Source organism: Cetorhinus maximus, chromosome 9 (genome assembly GCF_964194155.1).
Source record: "Cetorhinus maximus chromosome 9, sCetMax3.hap1.1, whole genome shotgun sequence".
NCBI lineage: Eukaryota > Metazoa > Chordata > Chondrichthyes > Lamniformes > Cetorhinidae > Cetorhinus > Cetorhinus maximus.
In genome coordinates this window covers 54,836,719-54,858,909 of record NC_135887.1, presented here as the reverse complement: position 1 = coordinate 54,858,909, position 22,191 = coordinate 54,836,719, and the positions used below count along the sequence as shown (strand labels likewise).

General features: G+C 43.1%; 1 protein-coding gene across 7 annotated transcripts in view; it reads left to right on the top strand.

The window, feature by feature from the left end:
* Positions 1 to 22,191, top strand: part of LOC144684663 (protein CASP-like) — a 651,698-nt gene that overhangs the window by 516,274 nt on the left and 113,233 nt on the right. For 4 of the 7 annotated variants that reach the window (XM_078548745.1, XM_078548743.1, XM_078548742.1 and 1 more), the window contains 2 exons: positions 12,524 to 12,712; positions 18,764 to 19,028. The exons of 1 other annotated variant lie outside the window; for it this stretch is intronic. In XM_078548745.1, the coding sequence (XP_078404871.1) occupies positions 12,524 to 12,712; positions 18,764 to 19,028 (454 nt within the window). The remainder of the gene's footprint in view (positions 1 to 12,523; positions 12,713 to 18,763; positions 19,029 to 22,191) is intronic. 2 more of the 7 variants (XM_078548747.1, XM_078548746.1) reach the window with 1 other exon arrangement.

Here is a 22,191-nt window from a genome sequence, read left to right as displayed (position 1 = left end):
TGTTCCCATGTATTTGCTGCCATAGTTCTTCTAAATGGCAGCAGTTGTGGGTTTGGAAGGTGCTGTCTAAGGAGCCTTGGGGAGTTCCTGCAGTGCATCTTGTAGATGGTACACACTGCTGCCACTGTTCATCAATGGTGGAGGGAGTGAATGTTTGTGGAAGGGGTGCCAGTCAAGCAGGCTGCATTGTCCAGAAAGATGCAAGCTTCTTGAGTGTTGTTGGAGCTGCACTCATCCAGACAAGAGGAGAGTATTCCATTACACTCCTGACTTGTGCCTTGTAGATGGTGGACAGGCTTTGAGGAGTCAGCAACTGAGTTACTCACCAAAAGATTGCTAGCCTCTGACCTACTCTTGTAGCCACAGTATTTATATGGCTAATCCAGTTCAGTTTCTGGTCAATGGTAACCCCCCAGGATGCTGATAGTGGGGGATTCAGCGATGGTAATGCCAATGAATGTCAAGGTGCTATGGTTAGATTCCCTCTTGTTGGAGATGGTCACTGCCTGGCACTTGTGTGGTGCGACTTGTCACTTATTACTTGCCACTTGTCAACCCAAGCCTAGATATTATCTAGGTCTTGCTGCATTTGGACATGGACCACTTAAGTAACTGAGGAGTCACGAATGGCGCTGAACATTGTGCAATCATCGGTGAACATCCCCACTTCTGACCTTATGGTGAAAGGAAGGTCATTGATGAAGTAGCTGAAGATGGTTAGACCTAGGACACTATCTTGAGAAACCCCTGCAGGGATGTCCTGAAACTGAGATGATTGACCTCCAACAGCCACAATCGTCTTCCTTTGTGCTAGGTATGACTCCAACTAGTGGAGAGATTTCCCCCTGATTCCCATTGACTCCAGTTTTGCCAGGGCTCCTCGATGTCACGCTCGGTCACATGCTGCCTTGATGTCAAGGGCAGTCGCTCTCACCTCACCTCTGGAGTTCAGCTCTTTTGTCCATGTTTGAACCAAGGCTGTAAAATGAGGTTACGAGTGGTCCTGGCGGAACCCAAACTGAACATCATTGAGCAGGTTATTGCTAAGCAGGGGCTGCTTGATAGCACTGTTGATGACCCCTTCCATCACTTTACCTGTAGTTCTTGTTCCATTTATGCTACAACCTTTCCTACAGGACAATCCATTTCTCCTGTTCTAGCAGCTATGAATACTAGATGGCAGTATTCTTCACCTTTTTTTTTGGTGATGACACAAAGATTGGCCGGGTGGTTAACAGTGAGGTTGAGTGTCATGGGCTACAGAAAGATATAGACGGGATGGTCAAATGGACAGACAAGTGGTAGATGGAATTTAAAAGTGAAAAGTGTGAGCTGGTACACTTTGGAAGGAGTAATTTGACAAAAAAGTATTCAATAAATGGCATGACACTAGGAAGTTCTGAGGAACAAATGGACCTTGGTGTGTGTCCGTAGATCTTTGAAGGCGGAGGGGCATGTTAGTGGGGTGGTGATATGGGACTCTTGCCTTTATCAATAGAGGCATAGATTACAAAAGTAGGGAGGTCATGTTGGAGTTGTATGGAACCTCGGTGAGGCCACAGCTGGAATACTGTGTGCAGTTCTGGTTGCCACATTATAGGAAGGATGTGATTGCACTGGAGGGGGTGCAGAGGAGATTCACCAGGATGTTGCCTGGGATGAAACATTTAAGTTATGAAGAGAGGTTGGATAGACTTGGATTGTTTTCGTTGGAGCAGAGAAGACTGAGGGGCGACCTGATCGAGGTGTACAAGATTAAGAGGTGGCATGAACAGGGTGGATGGGGAGCAGCTGTTCCCCTTAGTTGAAGGGTCAGTCACGAGGGGACATAAGTTCAAGGTGAGGGGCAGGAGGTTTAGGGGGGATGTGAGGAAAAACCTTTTTACCCAGAGGGCCATGACGGTCTGGAATGCGCTGCCTGGGAGGGTGGTGGAGGCGGGTTGCCTCACATCCTTTAAAAAGTACCTGGATGAGCACTTGGCACGTCATAACATTCAAGGGTATGGGCCAAGTGCTGGTAAATGGGATTAGGTAGGTAGGTCAGGTGTTTCTGACGTGTCGGTGCAGACTCGATGGGCCGAAGGGCCTCTTCTGCACTGTGAGATTCTGTGATTTGGATCAATTTCTCCCCCTATTGAAGCCACTGGTGACTTTGTTAATGATGGTACAATAGGGGCTAGGTGCTCCCCGGCCATTATTCATGTGTAAACATCGAAAGTGAGTGTTAGCAGGCTATCCGACCGTGGGAGCTGGCACAACCAAGTCTGATGCTGCCTCCATAATGTTTGTATACTTGAAACTCCAATGGAGGTAGCTGGCTAATTTCCTCTCCATGAGCCAAAGGTGCTGACGCTAACAATAACACTCTACCACTGCTCCAACAAAGACCAGGAAGCCAATCTTTGATCCACTGTGTCAGTATAGGACAGCTCATTACTGCATCATAACAGTTGTACTTTGTATTGGGGGGGAGCCGGTGGCATAGTGATATAGTCACTGGACTAGTATTGCAGAGGCCAAGGGTAATGCTGTGGGGATCTGGGTTCGAATCCCACCACGGTAGATGGTGAAATTTGAATTCAATAAAAATCTGTAATGAAATGTCTTATGATGACCTCGAAACATTGCTGATTGTCATAAATAAAAACCCATCTGGTTCACTAATGTTCTTTAGGGAAGGACTTGGTCTAGCCTACATGTGACTCCAGACCCACAGCAATGTGGTTGACTCTTAAATGCCCTCTGAACAAGGACAATTAAGGACAGGCAATAAATGCTGGCCTTGCCAGTGATGCCCACATGAACAAATTTTTTAAAAATGCACTTTGTGAGGAGAACCAAGGAGTAAATGTTTAAAAGTTAAATTTTTATTCTTTTTTGAACAAGGGGTAAATGCTTACAGTTGAAGTCACTAAGAAAAACTTCTCAAATATTAATATAAATTTCTGAAACATCCTGGAGTACTTGTCCCTTCCTAATTGCCAGAGACCTTTAAAACCTGAATCTTTCAGATAGAGCCTATTAAAAGCATTAATTGAGATTGTTGTCTGAGTGAATTGATTCAGGCTGTATAACTAAATGACATCAGCTATAGTGTTACTAACAGGCACAGTAAATTTTGATAACATTTTACTTTTCAATTTGCATGTTCTTATTCCTTGGTTTGATGCTGAATGCTGGCAGGTAATTGAGATCTGTTGTATATGTTACATATGTTTATGTATGTGTGTGAATATATGGGCAAACTTGCGTGTAGCTATCTGCCATTGAATTGTACAGTCAAAACCAAAGCATGAAAATACTGAACATATGAAAGGAAATGTTGGAAATACTTGAACTTTAACAGTTTTGAAACTTGTGTGCAAATCAGGGTGCATTTGATGGCGCAGTGTGGCACATTTTATGAAAATAAACAAGGAAAGTTGTATTTGAATTTCTTTTCTTGCTCTGAATATATTTGCTGCCCTTGGAAATGGGGCCATACACAGCCTTAGGCTATGATTAGCAGCAGCTCAAACCACTGGCTTACTGAAATGTGCTTCTGATAGCAATGGGCCCAGGGATTCCACAGCAGATGAATGAAAGATGTGGTGAAAACATGAGCTGCACAAGGGTTTATTCCCCAGGAAATAACAAAGAGAAGGTACTGTGTAGATTGTTCCAACACTTTTTATCTCTGGGAACTTAAAAACAGTTCCTCTGGAACTCATCAACATTCAGAACAGATAATATCTAAAACGCAAACTGCGCAGTGATTACCGGTCAAAAGAAGTTCACATGGTCATTAAGAAGAAACTAAAAATAGTGGCTTAGTCATCTGATCACTTTTTGCTTCACAATAAAAGCAAGAAAATTTTTAAACCAATGACAATGTGTAAAAGCACTCCAGCTTTGAATCTAGCCATTTAAGAACAATAGAAGAACAGCAATAGGCTCTCTATAATGTAGGCAAACCTCATTCCAAAATTGTGTGAAGCAGGAAAGAATTGTCGGTTTTGTAAGTAAAGTTTGATCTACTGGAGTTTCCTTATTTATGTAATGTTACTTCTGGCGAGACAAGCAAAGTGTTGGCTGTAATGAGAGGTTTGTAACAGGTTCTTGCTAAAAGCTGCCTTGGAATAGGGCATTGTTGAGGCTTTTGATAATTTTACTTCTCCCTTTGTGTTCTTTCTTTTCTGATTTTCTTTTCCCCTTTTTTTCTGTTGGGGAATTTTTGTTTTCATCACTTGGCAGTGACCAGTGCTGAAAACAGAGTCAAATTTAAATAAGATTAAGATCAAAGATCACTTGGAAGTAGTTCATGAGGAGTTCACAGCTTTCTGGCTTGCTTCAAGAAATGTGATCTGGTAAACATTTATCCTTATTTGGAGTGTAAGAATTTTTAGGAACACCAATAAGAGATTCATCCAATAAACTCATTTATTTTTCTCAGTTTGCCCCAGGATTCCTTTTCAATCTCTATAACAATGTCTCATTTCTTCCTGACTGCACTTATAATGCTTGCTTCAATGGCCTTTTTTGGCAACTTGTTTCTATTGCCCTACCCATTTCTATTGCCCTCCATGTGTACACATCTGGCTGACTGTCCCTACACTTAATGTCCTAGATTTTACCCTTTATTTTGAACCCTTCACCATAGTGAACAATTTTCTTGGATGATTGATGATTTTATTTTATCACATAGAAAGCAGTAATTGGGTCACCTCAAAGTCAGTTGTCAAAGAGAAAATAAGCACAGTTTCCTGAACCTTTCCACATAATGCAAATAATCAGCAAAAAGAAAATAAAAAGGCTTGATTTTATATAGCACTTTTCATGTCCACCAGTATGTCTCAAAGCACTTCACAGCCAATGAAGTACTTTTGAAATGTAGTCGCTGCTGTAATGTATGAAATGCAGCAGCCGGAATTGTGTACAGCAAAACTCCCACAAACAGCAATGTGATAATGACCAGATAATCTGTTTTTGTGAAGTTGATTGAGGGATAAATATTAGCCAGGTCACTGGGACTAACTCCCTTGTTCTTTGATATAGTGCCATGGGATTTTTTATCTCCACATGAGCAGGCAGATAGGGCCTCAGTTTAATACCTCAACACCTCCAACAGTGCAGCATTACCTCAGTACTTCACTAATGTGTCAGTCTTGATTTTTGTGTGCAAGACCTGGTGATCCTAGCAATAGTGAGTGATCCTGACATGTGCACCAACAATGCTGCAAAATCCATCCTCTTGGAGGGGCATAGCTACCTGTTCCTAATGGCAAATACTAAGCACTGCATTTATATGGTAATTTCACTGGATGTGTGTTTTCTTAATGAGAAATCACTAAAATAGCACTGGTCTGGTGTTACTTTAGAACCTGCTCAGTCTGATGTGTTGAGCTGAATTGCCTATTTGGGTTGGTAATGACCCACTGACTGGCACTGGACTTTTTATTTTCCTTCAAACAATTGAATGAATGCAGAGTTTAAAAATAGCTGTGGCAAAAATTAAGTCCCTTCTGTTGTATGTCGTTGGGGTGTAAATGGTAAAATTATGCCTTAGCTGGTGTTTGAGAGAGCTTTTCATCTTGCTGCTTGAATGTGAAACTAGCATAGTGAATCAACCAATTCAAGAAACTGCCCATTCTCATTCCAGTTGATATCAGAAAAGTGAAATTGGAGCAGTCAATCCCCAACAGTGATTTACAAGTGAAATAGCTACAAAAAATAGGATTTACGTCCTTTTGTTAATTTCACTCATTGGTTGTATTTTCTTTCCAAACGCTTTTGTTTAGAAAGTGAGCACTAGTGATATCATTGGGAATATTTCTTTGGAAACCCACAAAGCCCAACACTGAGACAGTGCTCAGTTAAGCATGTAATCGCTGCACTCATTGCTAAATTCCATTATTGATAATTCCATACCTTAATAATCATAGTATGGCAACTCCTTCAGACACAGTAACATCATCCAACCTCACTTAAACAAAACAAAAAAGCAAAAATTGTAAAATGTTATTCATAACTGTTACAATTCCAATTTGAAATGAGTTCTTTGGTAAGACTCATTTTTAGAAATCAACATCCCTGATTGCTGTTGTACATTGCACAAGTCACAGATGGAATTCTGAATTTTAAAATAAAAATGCCAGTTTAGTTCAGTTTAAGAAATTTGTAATTAAAAACACAATAGCCCCAGTTTTAACCTAACCGACTCAGTGAGAACTGGTCCGATGCCAATCAAAATTGCTGGTATAAATTCAGTAATTTGTCAGATGTTATGTACTAAGCCAGTGGCACCTTCCTCCAACCTGACAACTATTCTTGCTTCCTAGCAACGCAAGCTATATAACTGTGGTGTAAAAGCACCGTCAGCTCATCTTATAAATCATAGACGCTTAATTGGGAGCATTTGCAGCAGTTTTCCTTGGATGTTACAAGTGTCCTCAGATCTTCAAAATGGCATCTATCGCACTGGGTGGTGAGGGTGTTAGCGTGCTCAGTAAACAGCCACGGGAAGTATGCAGAGCAGACAGATATTGACATAAATCAGCTCAGTGTTCCAGCTAGCCACTCTCTTAACCTTGCACAGTCGAATATGTTCAGTCGCTCAGTACCAGGCAGGATTCTCTCCCCACCTTCACGCCTACTGGCACTATTTAAAGGGGTCATTCCTACTTACAAGTTGGCTGCTGATTGATTTCTTCTGGATGTTGGTTCAATTCTAAAAGGATTTGGTGCTTTCTATAGTTTTTAATTGCAAAAGTCTACAGGGAATGGTGTTGCAGGTGCTGAAATGGTTTTTGCTGACTTCAAGGCTTCTACAGAAACCAGTTTTTTCAGACATGGGTGCACTCGCCATTCCTCTTGGAATATCGCATGACTTGGAGAATAGGCAATGGCCATGCAGAGCAGAACAAGTTGCCAGAAGAGGGAGAAGGGCTCTGAACAGGTGGCCATATCTCCTCTTGGTGTTCAGGGAGCAATTTTTCTACCTGAACCTCAGCAAGAAAGAATGGCTGTGATGTCTACACTTCAGTAAGGATGTCCTCACTCAATTCTTCCACTTGCTGCAGCCATATGTGCAACCTCAGAGCAGGGTAAAGACAGCACTGCCAGTATCTGTGAAGGTAACCATGGCCATGATCTTTTGTGCATCTGGTTTCTTCAGGCTGGAGCTGGAGATAGATGCAATATCTCGCAGTTTGCCATCCCCTGTAACATAAGTGATGCTCTGTATTCATTGAGAGCTTACTATATTTCATAATCCCTTGTCAGAGAGAAACAGATGGAGTGAGCATGAAGTTCCACTAAGATCGCAGGCTTCCCCATGACACGGTACCATAAGCTGCACACATTGCTCTTTGGATACCACAGGTCAACTCGGGTCAAAGCACAAATGAAAATGATTCCACTCTGTGTGACCAGATGCAGAGAATCATGTAGGTCAATCCTCACTATCCAGTCAGAACTCATTATGCCTTCATTCTGCAGCAGTCTGCTGTGCCAGCTGCATTTGAGCCACAATGGCAAACAGAAAGGTGGCCACTTGGCTACTAGGGCTACCTGTTGGTGGCATCTGATGACTCCAGTGCACAGCAGCATCAACAGTTAAAGCCATGCTACCACATGAAATATAATAGAGCAGACCAACACTTCTACTGCCTAGAGGAACCCTGCAGTACTCAGCACAACAGGTGTCAGTGTTCTTTGTGTCTGCTGCATGCTGCACACCTCGCTTCAGTATGAAGGGACAGCCCTTGTCACCAACTATTCGTGATCAAGTAAGGAGGAGAAGGACATGAGGAGGAAGAGAGAGGCAACGTTTCTGGCCTGAGCATTTGTGAAGAACTCATTTGACTGCAAACCAGTAATTCCCCATTCACCAACAGTCCCACATCTTGCCTTTCCTCTGCCATTGACCATCTCAGCATCCGCTTGGCCACAATACAGAAATATAGGCCACCACAAAGCATTTCAAACCAAATTTATAAATTAAATGATTTGATATTACATACAAAAGTAAAGTAATCACCCTTGTGCATTCCCTTAATACCTGCCTTCCTGGTGCTCCTATGTAGTGCTACCCTAATGGCTGCAGCATGGTTGGTGGAATGCTGCTGACTTTCATTGGAGGAGACTGAAGATGGCCTTGGAAGGTGACTTCAACCAGCTCCGAGCTTTGTAGGCCTGACTGTGCACCATCTCACCATAGACAGCATGGCAGGGAAGCAATAGCAAGGGTGCTGGCAGGGTGGCATTGGTGAGAGGATAAATGCTGTCTTCCTGTTAAAGGACAGCAAGTTCATGCTCCATGAACCCACAATCACTCCCCAGGCCTGCACATCAGCAACGTTAGAAGAGATTTCTGGACTGCTGTGACACTGTGAAAGCCCCTTTGCATGCTAATCCACGGCTATGATGGCAATCAGCCTGAGCTTGCATGGTGGCAGTCTTGAGTTTCCACTGTAGCACTCTGACGCTTGTTGGCTGATGCTTATTCTGTAGTGGAAACTGCTGCATCATGGTTGGGTCCATAAGAGTGCGAGCACCAATTCCACGCTGGAAAGAATGGGTTCCAAGCTCAACGAAAAGTCCTGTGTCAAGTTGGAGTGGGACTTCTTCATGCTCCTTGAATTGGACTGTAGGCTTTCTGGCAGGCTTCCCAATGCACCAAATAGCTTTTGTGCATAACCATCAGTGTTCTTCTCTAGGCTGCTCATCAAAATGCTTATGTGGGTCTTTTGCAGTAGAGCACGTGCAACCTTGCACTCTGGCGAACTGACAGCTACGCTATCCTTGTCCCCTTCCTTGGCTGCAGTTCACTTATATTCAGTATCTCACCAGGCGCACATTGCACCTCCATGTTATCCTTTAGATTATGCGCGGTGCCATTCCCTGAGTTGGTGGTTACTAGTGTGAAATCGAGTGACTGTGTGTCTTCATTGTTGCTGTCTACTTGCTATTCCTTCATTGCCAGTACTGCGTTACAGTTTTGGCATTTGAAATGGGAAAAGCACATGAGTAAGCTTGTAGTGTGGGGACAGGGGGAAAGTAAGAGGTACAGCTTGTATATGAGAAGAGATTTGTGAGATTAGGGCACAGTGAGTTTTGAGAAGGAAAATTAGGTATGAGGCTACTGCTATCTTCTATGATTTCAGGCCCGCCACTGGCCATAGCTTCAGCAGCCGGTGTCTCAATAGTGGCCAGCACCGTTTCTTGCATGGGGATCAGGAAAGGCAGTTGCCCCCCCCCACCACCACCACCACCACCCCTCCATTAGCTCCTGCTGCCTCAGAGTGCACACCACCTTGTCCTGGAAGAGAGAGGGAAGTGTGTCAGTAAGTGTGGTGCAATGTGTTTGGGTGTTGTGGCTGTGATGGTTAAATAGCTGGCAGTGGATGCAACTATGAAATGGGGGTGTGAGGCTTGCATCAGTACTAAATATGTGAGATTGTGGTGGAGTAAATGAGTCCTGATATAGATTGTTGTTGGGTGAATGATGGGGTTGGAGTGAATTGAGCAGCCTGAGTCCAATGGTGCAGTTGGTGGGAGAAGCATTTGAAGGTGCATTCACTGACTTTGGCCACTCTTTGAGATCATTGGACTTTTTGCAGCACTGCATTCAAATCCTGAGGGTCATACTGCTGGCATTAAGCTCCATGGCTGTCAGCTCCCATTGCCTTCTGAGCACGACTCTGCCCCCTGCAGATAAAAGACATCACTTCTCCTTTTCACCCCCTCCATCAAGGCCTCCAGTGCAGTGCCAAAACTCCTGGAGCTCGCTCTCCCATATTGTGCCACTATTCAATTCCAGAGTCACTCATACATAACCGCCAGCACCAAGACACTTTCCCTTTAAACAGTACAGGCTAACTTAAAGTGGTGCTATCCGCTCCCACTATTGATACCCTGATGATGCATCCAGTCAGTCAACAGTTAGTGCTGGCCAGGCACAGGAATTGATGAGCAGTCAACATGATGTTGGCATTTTGCCTGTATCACAGTCAAGGGGCATGGATTAATCACACATCACAATCCCCGCGCTCATCTTCAGGGGCTATCGGATTTAGCCTTTCATGTCTCTTATGACTGTAAATCAATTTATTATACACAGGTACAGTGCCTCAAAACTGGCAGCCTCGGAATCAAGTCCATGCTGGATTTCGGATCTTGCTGGTTTTCGAAAATAAGTCGGAACTTTGCTTCAATGACTAGGGCACACATGAAATCAAGAAAATAAGTTCCTTTAGAATATACATTGAAGTGTTTTCTATACATTTGAGTTTCTAGCCTTCCTGGAACAACTTCCTACCAATGTTCTTCATCTACCTTTTCCATTGATGTTAAAGCTGGATCTGACATATTAGGGTATCTGCTGGCTTTTTTGACATTGCTTGAACTTTGTTGCCCTGCACAGTGTATCACTATCACTACCTGTATCAAACCTTCTATTTTTTTTAACTTGTGCAACGTATCACTGTCAAGACGTCTATTTTTTTAACATGCACAGAGTTATCCATTATATTAGCCATTGGGGACGGGCTGGGTGCTCCTATAAGGTTGGATGGTTGGGGTTGGGGTTGGTTTGGGTAGATCAGGCCAGCTAGGTCGGATGGGGTCAAGTATCACTCCGACCACTCGGAGCATGAGAAACGTCAGGCGCGCGAAGCAGATAACTGCCTGGCACGCCATTGAATCTTAGCAGCAACTCTCCGAATAAGCCAGTAGGTTTTTTCACTCAGCTAATAGGACTTAAAATTTCTTGCATGGCCTGCTCAAAATAATGTCCAGTTTTTGGACACCACTGGGTTTTACTTTGGACACCCATTGTGAATTTGCTAGTCTGCAGAACTCAGGTCTTCAATCAACTGGAACAGATAGCAGTGGTAGTGCAGTGATATTGGATAGAAAAGGGAGCTGTGGTAGTGCGGTGATATTGGATAGAACAGGCACCATGGGTGGTGCAGTGATATTGGATAGAACAGGCAACAATTTTGGAGCAGTGATTTTGGGTAGAACAAGCAACATTGGTGGTGCAGTGGTATTGGATAGAACAGGCAGCAATGGTGGTGCAGTGATATTGGATAGAACATGGAGCAGTGGTAGTGCAGTGATATTGGATAGGACAGGCAGCAATGGTGGTAGTGATATTGGATAGAACAGACAGCATTGGTGATGCAATGATATTGGATAGGACAGGCAGCAATGGTGGTGCAGTGATATTGGATAGAACAGGCAGCATTGGTGGTGCAGTGATATTGGATAGGACAGGCAGCAATGGTGGTGCAGTGATATTGGATAGAACAGGGAGCAATGGTAGTGCAGTGTTATTGGATAAGACATGCAGCAATGGTGGTGCAATGATATTGGATATAACAGGGAGCAATGGTAGTGCAGTGATATTGGGTAAAACAGGCAGCATTGGTAGTGTAGTGATATTGGATAGAACAGACAGCAATGATGGTGCAGTGATATTGGCTAGAACATGGTGCAGTGGTTGTGCAGTGATATCGGGTAGAACAGGCAGCAATGATGGTGAGTGATATTGGGTAGAACAGGCAGCAGTGGCGATGCAGTTATATTGGATAGAACAGGCAGCAGTGGCCGTGCAGTGATATTGGATAGAACAGGCAGCAGTGGTGCTGTAGTGATATTGTATGGAACAGGCAGCATTGGTGGTCCAGTGATATTGGGTAGAACAGGCAGCATTGGTGGTGCAGTGATATTGGATAGAACAGGGTGCAGTGGTGGTGCAGTGATATTGGATTGAACAGACAGCAATGGTGGTGCAGTGATTTTGGGTAGAACATGCAACATCAGTGTTGCAGTGATATTGGTTAGAACAGGCAGCAATGGTGGTGCAGTGATATTAGATAGGACAGGCAGCAATGGTGGTGCAGTGAATTTGGATAGGACAGACAGCTTTGGTGGTGCAGTGATATTGGATAGGACAGGCAGCATTGGTGGTGCAGTGACATTGGATAGAACTGGCAGCATTGGTGGTACAGTGACATTGGATAGAACTGGCAGCAATGTTAGTGCAGTGATATTGGATAGGACAGGCAGTATTGGTGGTGCAGTGATATTAGGTAGTACAGGCAGCAGCGGTGGTGCAATGATATTGGGTAGAACAGGGATACTAGATGGAACAGGCAGTCGAGATGGTGCAATGATACAATCTCATTTCGTTGCTGAACAAGTTTCTGCAGAGACTGATCAACCCATGTTTATAATATTACTTTACTGATATAGCACTCAAAGGAAACATTGTGTCAGGGAGCATTTTGAGCTAGTATTTTATTTATTTTGGCGGGCGTCATTACTCCCATAGCCACTTACTAGCCTACGCTGATGGTGGAAATGGGATGCAGCTCACATAAAAATAACAGTTCCTACAATCTCCTTATTCCCAATTCTGAGAGAAGTCCTGTTTTGATTTAAGGATTTTTAATATACGACTGCGAAATGTTTTTGTATAACTGGTAAAATGTAGCTTTGTGCCTCAGTAGGCTGATTGTTTTCTGTGTCCCACGAACAGGCCAACGTCTGTTTGGAGAGACCATCCTTGGCCTGACACAAGGTTCCGTGTCTGATCTGCTGGCACGGCCCAAACCCTGGCACAAGCTGAGCCTGAAGGGAAGGGAGCCTTTTGTCCGCATGCAGCTCTGGCTCAATGACCCAAGCAATGTTGAGAAGCTGATGGACATGAAACGAATGGAAAAGAAAGGTAAATGAATCAACATCTTAAACTGAACTTTAGTGGACCAGTCCTTTGTTACAATATTAAGTCACAGACTGTTTAATATGCTTTTTGCATTCTCCATTGTTTATGGCCATGAACTGGTAGCTTTTTCATATTTTTGTGAAAGTATCCATTAAATTTCATCTGCTTCCTTGGACTTTTTGGCTTTTAGGTTTGTAAATGCAGCAATAAAGTTCTCTGATGATGCACAAAATCAGCATAGTTCGGGCCCAAATTGGAATGTACACTATTCAAGGAAAGGGCACACTCAATCACTAATTATATACTTCAGTCCCATTCTAAGCCTGTCACTAGAGTCTGTTAATGGCACGTGACACTCCAGCTTTCCCAGATGTAAGGATGGTGGGGGAGGAGGAAGTTGTTCAACTAGGGAGTGGTTTCTTATTTAAATATATACCTTAAACATGACTTTACTGCTCGAATTTAGTTTTTAATTTGTTGAAGTTTTCAAACACAACCATTGAACTCCTAAATATTCATATAAGAATAAGTATTTTTTTGCCAGGAGTGTCGATAGGAAGATATAATTTGAGCTTGAAGGCTTGTGGTCTCTTCAGCTAATTGGCATAGCAGCTACTTAGTGCTGACGGTACTCTGAACAAGCAGAAAAGATTGTGCCACTGTAAGTGCAAGCACTAAATGTCCTTTTGCAATGCGGCTTTGCAATTAAGCCCATCCCTTTTCTAACCTGGCACCTGATTATTGAAATAGAACATTCATCAGTGCTTCTCAGTCAAAATCCATTCCATTTTCATGATCCTTTTGTATTCAGCGAGGGGCAAAGAATTCAATTCTAAATATTAAACAATAAAGCTTTTGAAAGTGAAAAGGGAATTAGTGATCGGTGCGTTTTTAAGTCAGTGGACGGTTATAACTCATTTTTGGTAGGTTTAAAAAAGGCAGTCACACATTGAGCAGATGTATTTGTTTTCAGGTATAATGTATATTTTTACCTGACCATTGTGAATTGCAGCCTTAATTTGTAAAACTGAGTTAAGAAGTGAGGGAGTGCCACCTACTGGACTGGTTGTGATAGACATTTGCTCAATATTGTTCATCAAGTGATGCTCAGTTATTAACCTGTAGTCTGTAGCACAGAATTGGGACTACCTTACTTGGCTGCAGGGGAATGGTGCATTAAGGAAAGATCCAATGGGAGGAGAATTACTTTCTTTTAAATATAAAGAAGCAAAACTTTACCATAAACAAAAACTTTGCCAGAAATAATTTGTGGGAATTACATGTTACCTTTGTTTTAACTCTAAATGTATGCTGTTATTGTATGCTTTTATTGTTTAGTTTTTGCTGTGGTGGCTTTCCGGTTATTATCTTGGTGGCCGTGGGTTCAGATCTGACCGTGACAAGTTGTGAAATTGAATTCAGTAAATCTAATCATTTGTGGGCTGGCAGAAGGAAAATAACATGGAAAACTGGTGTCATAAAAACCTGACTGGTTCATTAATGGAAGAGAACCTGCCAGATCTACCCCATCTGATCATATTGTTGACACTTAATGCCACCGGGGAAGCTAGTAATGGGCAGAGATACTGCTTTGCCAATGCTACCTACTTCCCAAGAACAAATTAACTAATAATCACTCAAATATTGAGTCGTCTGTAGTTATTGTCATTGTAATAGTATAACTTGATATATTAATTTTCTTGCAACTAAACTGGACATCAGGTAAAAAATGTAAATATGCTGTAACAAGACAGATTTCCATGACATCATAACACGGTTCAAAATACAGGGGGATGGTAGGCAAATTCACCCTCGAAACGTCACAAGTAGCCCGCAAGAAAGCAAAGCAAAATTCAAGAAAGGTCGTCCCTGTACAATATTACTTTGCATTTATGGCTCCCCCATGGTCCGAGGTTGAACAATTGCAGGCATCTTACTTAGATTGGGAAAACAGTGCAGAGTTTGATTGGAGGAGCAAATGTGGGAGAGACAGAATCTGTGTGGAGCTGCTTCTCCAGTTACAGACTCTATCTCCCCTATGCTAGCCGCTCCAGCTCCTCCAATCATAGGTTCCCTCTCTATTGATCTAGATGCTCCTCCAGAGGAGGAGCAGCAAGGTGGGGAGGCAAAGGAATCTGTGTTTGGAGGAGCTGGAGCAGCAGCATGAGACAGAACAGGAGAGAGGGAGGCCAGGACCCAGTGCAGGTAAAGTGGCTCTGGCTGTATCTGTGAGAGAGAGGGAATGTGAGAGGGATTTAGAGAGAGAGTGAGTGAGTGTGTGTGTGTTTATGAGAAAGAGTGAGTGAATGTGTGTGGGAGAGAGGGGGAGGAAGAGAGACACTGAGGGAGGAGAAGGGAGGCTTGGGGGAGAAGGTGGCCTCAGGGCCAGAGAGAGAGACTTGTAGCTTATTTTGTTTGTTTATTTATGTAAATTATTTCTTTTAAAAATATCTTATTTTTCCTTCTAAAACCCTCCTGGGCTTGGCTTTCAAGTTGACAAACTACTGCTGGAAAAACAATAACCAAATATAAAAGAAAAACATTAAATACTTTCCACTGGTTTTCTTCCTCTTTTATATTTTCCAATAAATTACTTTGTGAGCAAAGTTTAAAGTAGAGAGACCTGGAGTAGAGAGGGAAAAAATGTTGTGGGGAGAATCTATTTTTTTCTGTTCCGCTTTGATTTTTCTTTAAATGCTTCTGCTATAGAAGCATCTGTCTGTGTACATGTTTTTTTTTTGGCTGTCATTGTGTGTGTGTTTTCTTTTGAGGAAAAAAAAGTTCTGATATGTAGAAAACGTTAGGAGTCCCAATCGATCCAGAAGAGCCCAACCTTCTAGGTCTTGAAGCCAGGCTTTAATATCAGCCACTAGAGGAGGCCAAAGGATTGTGTATGGGCACAGAGGGGTTAATGAAGGAAACTACTCAACTGTTGTTGGATTCTTGGCCATCTGCCCTGAACCAAGTTCTTGTTTCTTTAACATCCTTTAATGGAGGTGTGGAGAGAGTTTACAAATCCCTGCTTTGAGAACAGTTTGGTTTCTAACTTAAAACTTTAGATCTAAGGAGCTCCTGAAAACCAAAAAGAAGCCCCCAAAATCAAAAAGTAGCCCTCAAGGAAATCTCATAAAGAGCTTTCAGAAAAAATTATTTTGACCCCTGCATCATAACTATAAGCCCTTTCTTAGTTCATATGAATGATGCAGGTTTATTGCAGATCCCATGTGTTGTGATTTGATTGTAATTTGTGTTACAAATTGGCTTTAATGCACATGTTGTGAGTGTATTGCAGCACATGCATTATAGCATGCACATTACGAGTGTTACAGCGTGCATACCAAAAATGCAATATATAGCACACATGTAATGTAGCATGTGCAAGGCAGTGATTCTTAAACTGGGATCCACAGACCTCTTGGGGATTGGGGAGGGTGTGGGGGGGGTTCTATTGATAGTTTGGAGGAAGGGTTTGTAAAATAATGTGACCATGTGTTTTTGAGCAGGGCTGGCCTATGAGCGGATGACATGGGTGACTGCCCAGGGTAATACGACTGAGGCTTGGCTCTCGTCTCATCATCACATAACTACTCAGGACAGCCTGCTTCTGGTTAAAACTTTTCGCTTTATAGCCCTGCACAGAGTGATATAGTCAATGTTAACGGTGCCTGCAGCTTCTTGCATTGGTGCACTGTCACTTAAGGAAATGCACAAAGCTTTCAAATCAGCCTCAGGCCATCCTTCAGCCAGTTTCCCAGTGCTCTTCAGGGCTGCTGCTTTACCAGACTGAGTAATTAAATTCTATTTCTAATTACGTGGGATTTTTACAGGTGTTTCAGTGATGATAAATTGCAATTCCATCCACTATTCCATCTAGAAGGACAAGTGCAGCAAGTGCATGGAAACACTTATCACCAAGCTTCCCGCCATCTTCTGATCAACAATTAGGGATGAGCAATCAATGCTGGCCTTTCTAATGACATCCAGTATTATGAAGGGATTAAAAAAAACATCACAGGCCATCGTAACCAGGACGACATCACTGATTCCAAATCCTGGAACCCCCCTGCCGGCACCCCAATCAGCACTGTGGGAACACCTTCACCACATGGACTGCAGCGGTTCAAGAATATGGTTCTCTGTCACCTGCTCAAGGGCAATTAGGGATGGGTTTGCCAGAATTAATTTTTTTAAAGTTTCTATCTGGCATGGCCAGTACATGTAAAAGCATTGATGAATGATAATCTTTGCATTAATATAGCATCCTATGATACAGAAGCATCTCTTAATGAATTCCATTTGAAGGGCACTGGCCTTACTTAAAGATTAAGTGTGATCACTGCAGATTTATTGAGTGTGGTTTAGAGTTTATTATTAGGTTATAGTGCACAGATTTTTTTGTATTCATTCACGGGATATGGGCTTCACTGGCTGGGCCAGCATTTATTGCCCACCCCTAGTTGTCCTTGAGAACGTGGTGGTGAGCTGCCTTCTTGAACTGCTGCAGCCCTTGTGGTGTAGGTACGCCCACAGTGGTGGCAGGGAGGGAGTTCCAGGATTTTGACCCAGCAACAGTGAAGGAATGGCGATTTATTTCCAAGCCAGGATGGTGAGTGACTTGGAGGGGAGCTTACAGATGGTGGTGTTCCCATCCATCTGCTGCCCTTGTCTTTCTAGATGGTAGTGGTTGTGGGTTTGGAAGGTCCTATTGAAGTTATCTCTAGTAACTGCCTCTCACGCCTTTGTTGCCAGAGATACAACTAAGCTGTGTATTTAGTCACCATTCTATGCCTGGAATTATTCGCAAGATTGTGTTTAATAGGCACCCAATATGCTGATATTTCTTGCTTTCTTTATGACTCTCCTCTTCTCTGCAGTCTCTGGGTACCTGCCACTTTTTTCGTAAAGGCCATTTCAGCTAAACATCACCTGTCAAGTAAAATGTGACACGCTAGACTCTACTCCTGCAACCTTCTCTTGTGTCATGTCTTAGCATACACTACAGAATGGATTCTTCCTATTTTGGTTTGCTGCACAGTATCCCCTGCCTTGCTTTCTCTCCTATAGAGCCTTCAGCTCCCATGCCTCCATATCCTGGACCTTTCTCTATTTGAACCCTTCTCCTCGCTAATTGTCATCCTGCCTTCAGGTACCTCTTCAGCAGTTTCCTCTGTGACTAACCTCTCCCCTATATCTGCTCAGTTTTCATCATTCTTTTGAAAAGAAACACTTTGAACTGATTAGGCACATCAAAAGTGATGAGCATAAACTGCTGTCCTGTTGCTTGTAATTGCCTTCTTGCCCTGGTCTCTGGCCACTGTGTACCAGCTCACATTTCCATGATTTCTGCATCCAAAATAAAGCCTAAAGCAAGTTTTCAAAGCCAAATATTTTAGCATGGTGAAGCAATGGAAGGCTAAGATGAAGAAATATCTATAATCTGTACCATGTAAAGAAGGGCTGAAGTTTAGCATAACTTGCACCTAACAATGATTTTATCACATGATTGATCAGATATAGCCCAGGCAGTGTTTAGTTAGTGATCTAGATTGGGTAGTCATTATTTTGCTATGTTCACCAAACCAGCACCTGGTTTCATAACCGCAGATGAGTGCCTGCCCAGTATTTCATTTTAGATATGAATGGCCCAAGGCATTGGGTGCAACAAGTCAGTGGATATGCAACATTTAACTGGTTGTACAATATATGAACCGGAAGTTTCAATTCTCAGTGTTCATCTCAGGAAAGCAGGCTTTGTGTATGTGAGAGTGAGGGAGAGAAAGAGTGCACACTGGTTGTGAAATTTAAAGATGAGCCCTTCCCCTTTTCTTGTATCTGATATTGACTAAATAACTTTGGTGCCAATTTAATGGTGAGATTCCAGGCCTCTGAATTGACTTAAAGCCAGGGGCATTTGATGAGTGCTCAAATTAGATGAATGTTCCATTTATCAGCAATGATGCCAGCTTGATGATACTTTTTTCTTCAAAGCAATAAGTAAATGTGGCTTTTCTTTAACTTAAAGCTGAACTGGAAGTTTTAACTTTGTTGTTTCAGCCTACATGAAGCGCCGGCACAGCTCAGTGAGTGACGGTCATGGCAGTGACTCTTCAGTAGCTGGGCTTGACTACAGTCAAAGTGCCAGTCCCCAGCCGCAGGTTCATTTGAAAAAGCCCAGAGTGGTGTTGGCCCCCGAGGAGAAGGAAGCTTTGAAGCGAGCTTACCAGCTAAAGCCATATCCATCCCCAAAAACTATTGAGGAACTTGCTGCTCAGTTGAATCTGAAAACCAGCACTGTCATCAACTGGTTTCACAACTACAGGTAAGCACCTCTCCGATATTTCACTTTTGAAACGAATGGCCCGCGGCATTGGGCACAACAAAGCTAATGGATATGTAGCATTCGACTGGTTGTACGATGTACGAGCGGAAAGTCTCAGTGCTCATCTCAGGGAAACAGGCTTTGTGTATGTGAGAATGAGAGAGAGAAAGGGTGTGCACTGAGAGATTGTACTGAGCATTTTAATTTCTACACTGTCATGGCAGAACTACAGTACACAGCTGTACTGTGACAGCAGTAAATTTATAAGGAGCCAATGTTGAGGCATGAGTGGGACAAGAATAATCAAGTAAAGAAATATGGTACCTAATTCTGGTCACCACACTTTAGGAAGGAAATGAGCGTCCTTGAGCGGGTGCAGAGGAGATCTCCCAGGATTCCAGGGATGAGGGATTTAGCTATAAGGTTAGGTGGGAGAATCTAGGGTTGTTCTCCTTAGAGAAAGGAGATTTGATAGAGGTGTACATGATTATGACAGGTTTGGATAAGGTAAACAAAGAAAAGCTGTTCCTATTAGCAGATGGTACAAAGGATAAGGGAACACATATTTAAGGTTTTGGGCAAGAGATGCAGGGGAGATGTGAGGAAGAACTTTTTTACGCAGTCAGCGGTGATGACCTGGAACTTTCTGTCTATGAGGATGGTGGAAAAGGAGATGATGAATGATTTCAAAAAGAAATTTTATTTTTTATTGGCTCGGCCTGCCCTAATGGCCTATTGCCCATCCCTAAGTGTCCTTGAGAAGATGGTGGTGAGCTGCCTTCTTAAACTGCTGCAGCCCACCCACAGTGCTGTTAGGGAGGGAGTTCCAAGATTTTGACCCAGTGACGGTGGAGGAACAGTGATATAGTTCCAAATCAGGATGCTGTGTGGCTTGGAGGAGAACAGGTAGTGGTGTTCCCAGGCTTTGGCTGCCCTTGTCCTTCAAGGTAGTCGAGGTCGTGGGTTTGATTGGACACTTGAGGGAAATAAACTTGAGGATAGAGTGGGGGAATACGACTGATTGGATTGCTCTATAGAGAGCTGGTATGAACTCAATGGGCTGATTGGCCTCCTTCTGTACCATAATGACTCTATGAATTACAGTTAATGTTGCTATGTAAGCAATATTACAATCCCAGACTTGACCCCAATTTTGTTGCGATCCAGTTGGGGACCAGTAACTTTTTCTTTAAGTTAGGCGAAATTTGATATCCCAGTTACTTAGTAAAATGAATAAAGCCTTAAGATTCCACGGTTTTAAGAATTTTTACTGTACAAGAGTCAACGAAGCAAACAGTCAATAATCTCTATCTTATGCTCTAACATACAGAATTAACATGAGGAAAACATGAATTTACAGGCAGACTGTGGTTGAACACACCACAAACTGCACTTTAAATGGCAGACACAATAGAACAGATTCCATGAATTTCTCAGCAGCCCGCCCAGTGAGTCACAAAAATTCTTCAAGGTCTGTCTTAATCACAGGGGATTTTAGCTCCACTCTTTTGAGGATCTAGCCTCTGATTTCCCTCAGCAGCAAACCCCCATTCACCCTGGAGGCTTCCTGTCTTCCTAGATCAGGGCACATTTGAGCCATTCAGGATTGTTGGACAGGAAAAGACTAGCTGCCCCAACCTATGATGACTGGAGCATTGTCACCAGACCCTTCTCCCCCACCCCTTCAGCCATGTAATCTCCTGGGAGAGGCAAAAAGCAGAGAAAACATCCCAAGGCCAATAAGGGAATGAATATGCTGGAAGATTCCTCTCCAACCTCCTTAGCCGAGTGAAACCAGTCCAGATGATCACATGTACTATGAATTAACTACAAGTACTTTCGATATGATGAGATCTCTCCCCAGTTAGGAAATGGCACAGTACCCCCGAAGGTGGAGAGTCAGCACCCATCACATCAACAGGTAGCGCATTCCAGAAGATCGCAACTCTCTGGGAAAAGACAAACCGCTGAGCATCCAGCCTGTTCTTACTCTTACGCAGATGTTGAGCCTGTCTGAATAGCTGAGATTCATTAAGCTAGAAATTGTATTTGTAGTTCTCCTCTGGACCTTTTCTGAAACTATCATATCAGCTATGAGTTCATAGAGTGTATTTGGGACAGTTTCATAGAGCAGCACGTTCTAGAGTCGACGGGGTATTGAGCAATGAGACAGGATTAGTCAATAACCTCATAGTAAAGGAGCCCCCACGTGACAGAGATCATAACATGATAGAAATTCATGTTCACTTTGAAAGGGAGAAGTGTGAGTCTAAGGCTAGTGTTCTAAACCTGAATAAAGATAATTATATGGGCATAAAAGCAGATCTAGCCAAAGTGAATCGGGAAACTGGTTAAAAGGTAGGACAGTGGAGATGCATTGACAGACTTTTAAAGAGATATTTAATAACTCTCAGTAAAGATTTATCCCTGTGAGAAAGAAAGACTCTTTGAGAAGGATGCATCGTCCATGGCTGAATAAGGAAGTTAAGGATGGTAACAAATTGAAAGAAACACTAGGCCAGCATTTATTGCCAATCCTTAATTGCCCTTGAGAAGTTGGCGGTGAGTTGCCTTCTTGGACCACTGCAGTCCCTGTGGTGTAGGTACACGCACAGTGCTGTTAGGGAGGGGGTTCCTGGATCTTGACCCAGGGACAGTGAAGCAATGGCGATATAGTTCCAAGTCAGAATGGTGAATGGCTTGGAGGGGAACTTCAAGGTGGTAGTGTTCCCATCTACCTGCTGCCCTTGTCCTTATAGATGATAGTGGTTGTGGGTTTGGAGGGTGCTGCCTAAGGAGCCTTGGTGAGTTCCTACAGTGCATCTTGTAGATGGTACACACTGCTGCCGCTGTGTGTCAGTGATGGAGGGAATGAATGTTTGTGGATGTGGTGTCAATTAAGTGAGCTGCTTTGTCCTGTATTGTGTTGATTTTCTTGAGTGTTGCTGGAGCTGCACTCATCCAGGCAGGTGGAGAGTATTCCATCACACTCCTGACTTGTGCCTTGTAGATGGTGGACAGGGTTTGGGGAGTCAGGAGGTGAGTAACTCATCACAGGATTCCTAGCCTCTGACCTGCTCTTGTAGCCACAGTATTTATATGGCTAGCCCATTTCAGTTTCTGATCAATGGTAACCCCCAGGATGTTGATAGTGGGGAATTCA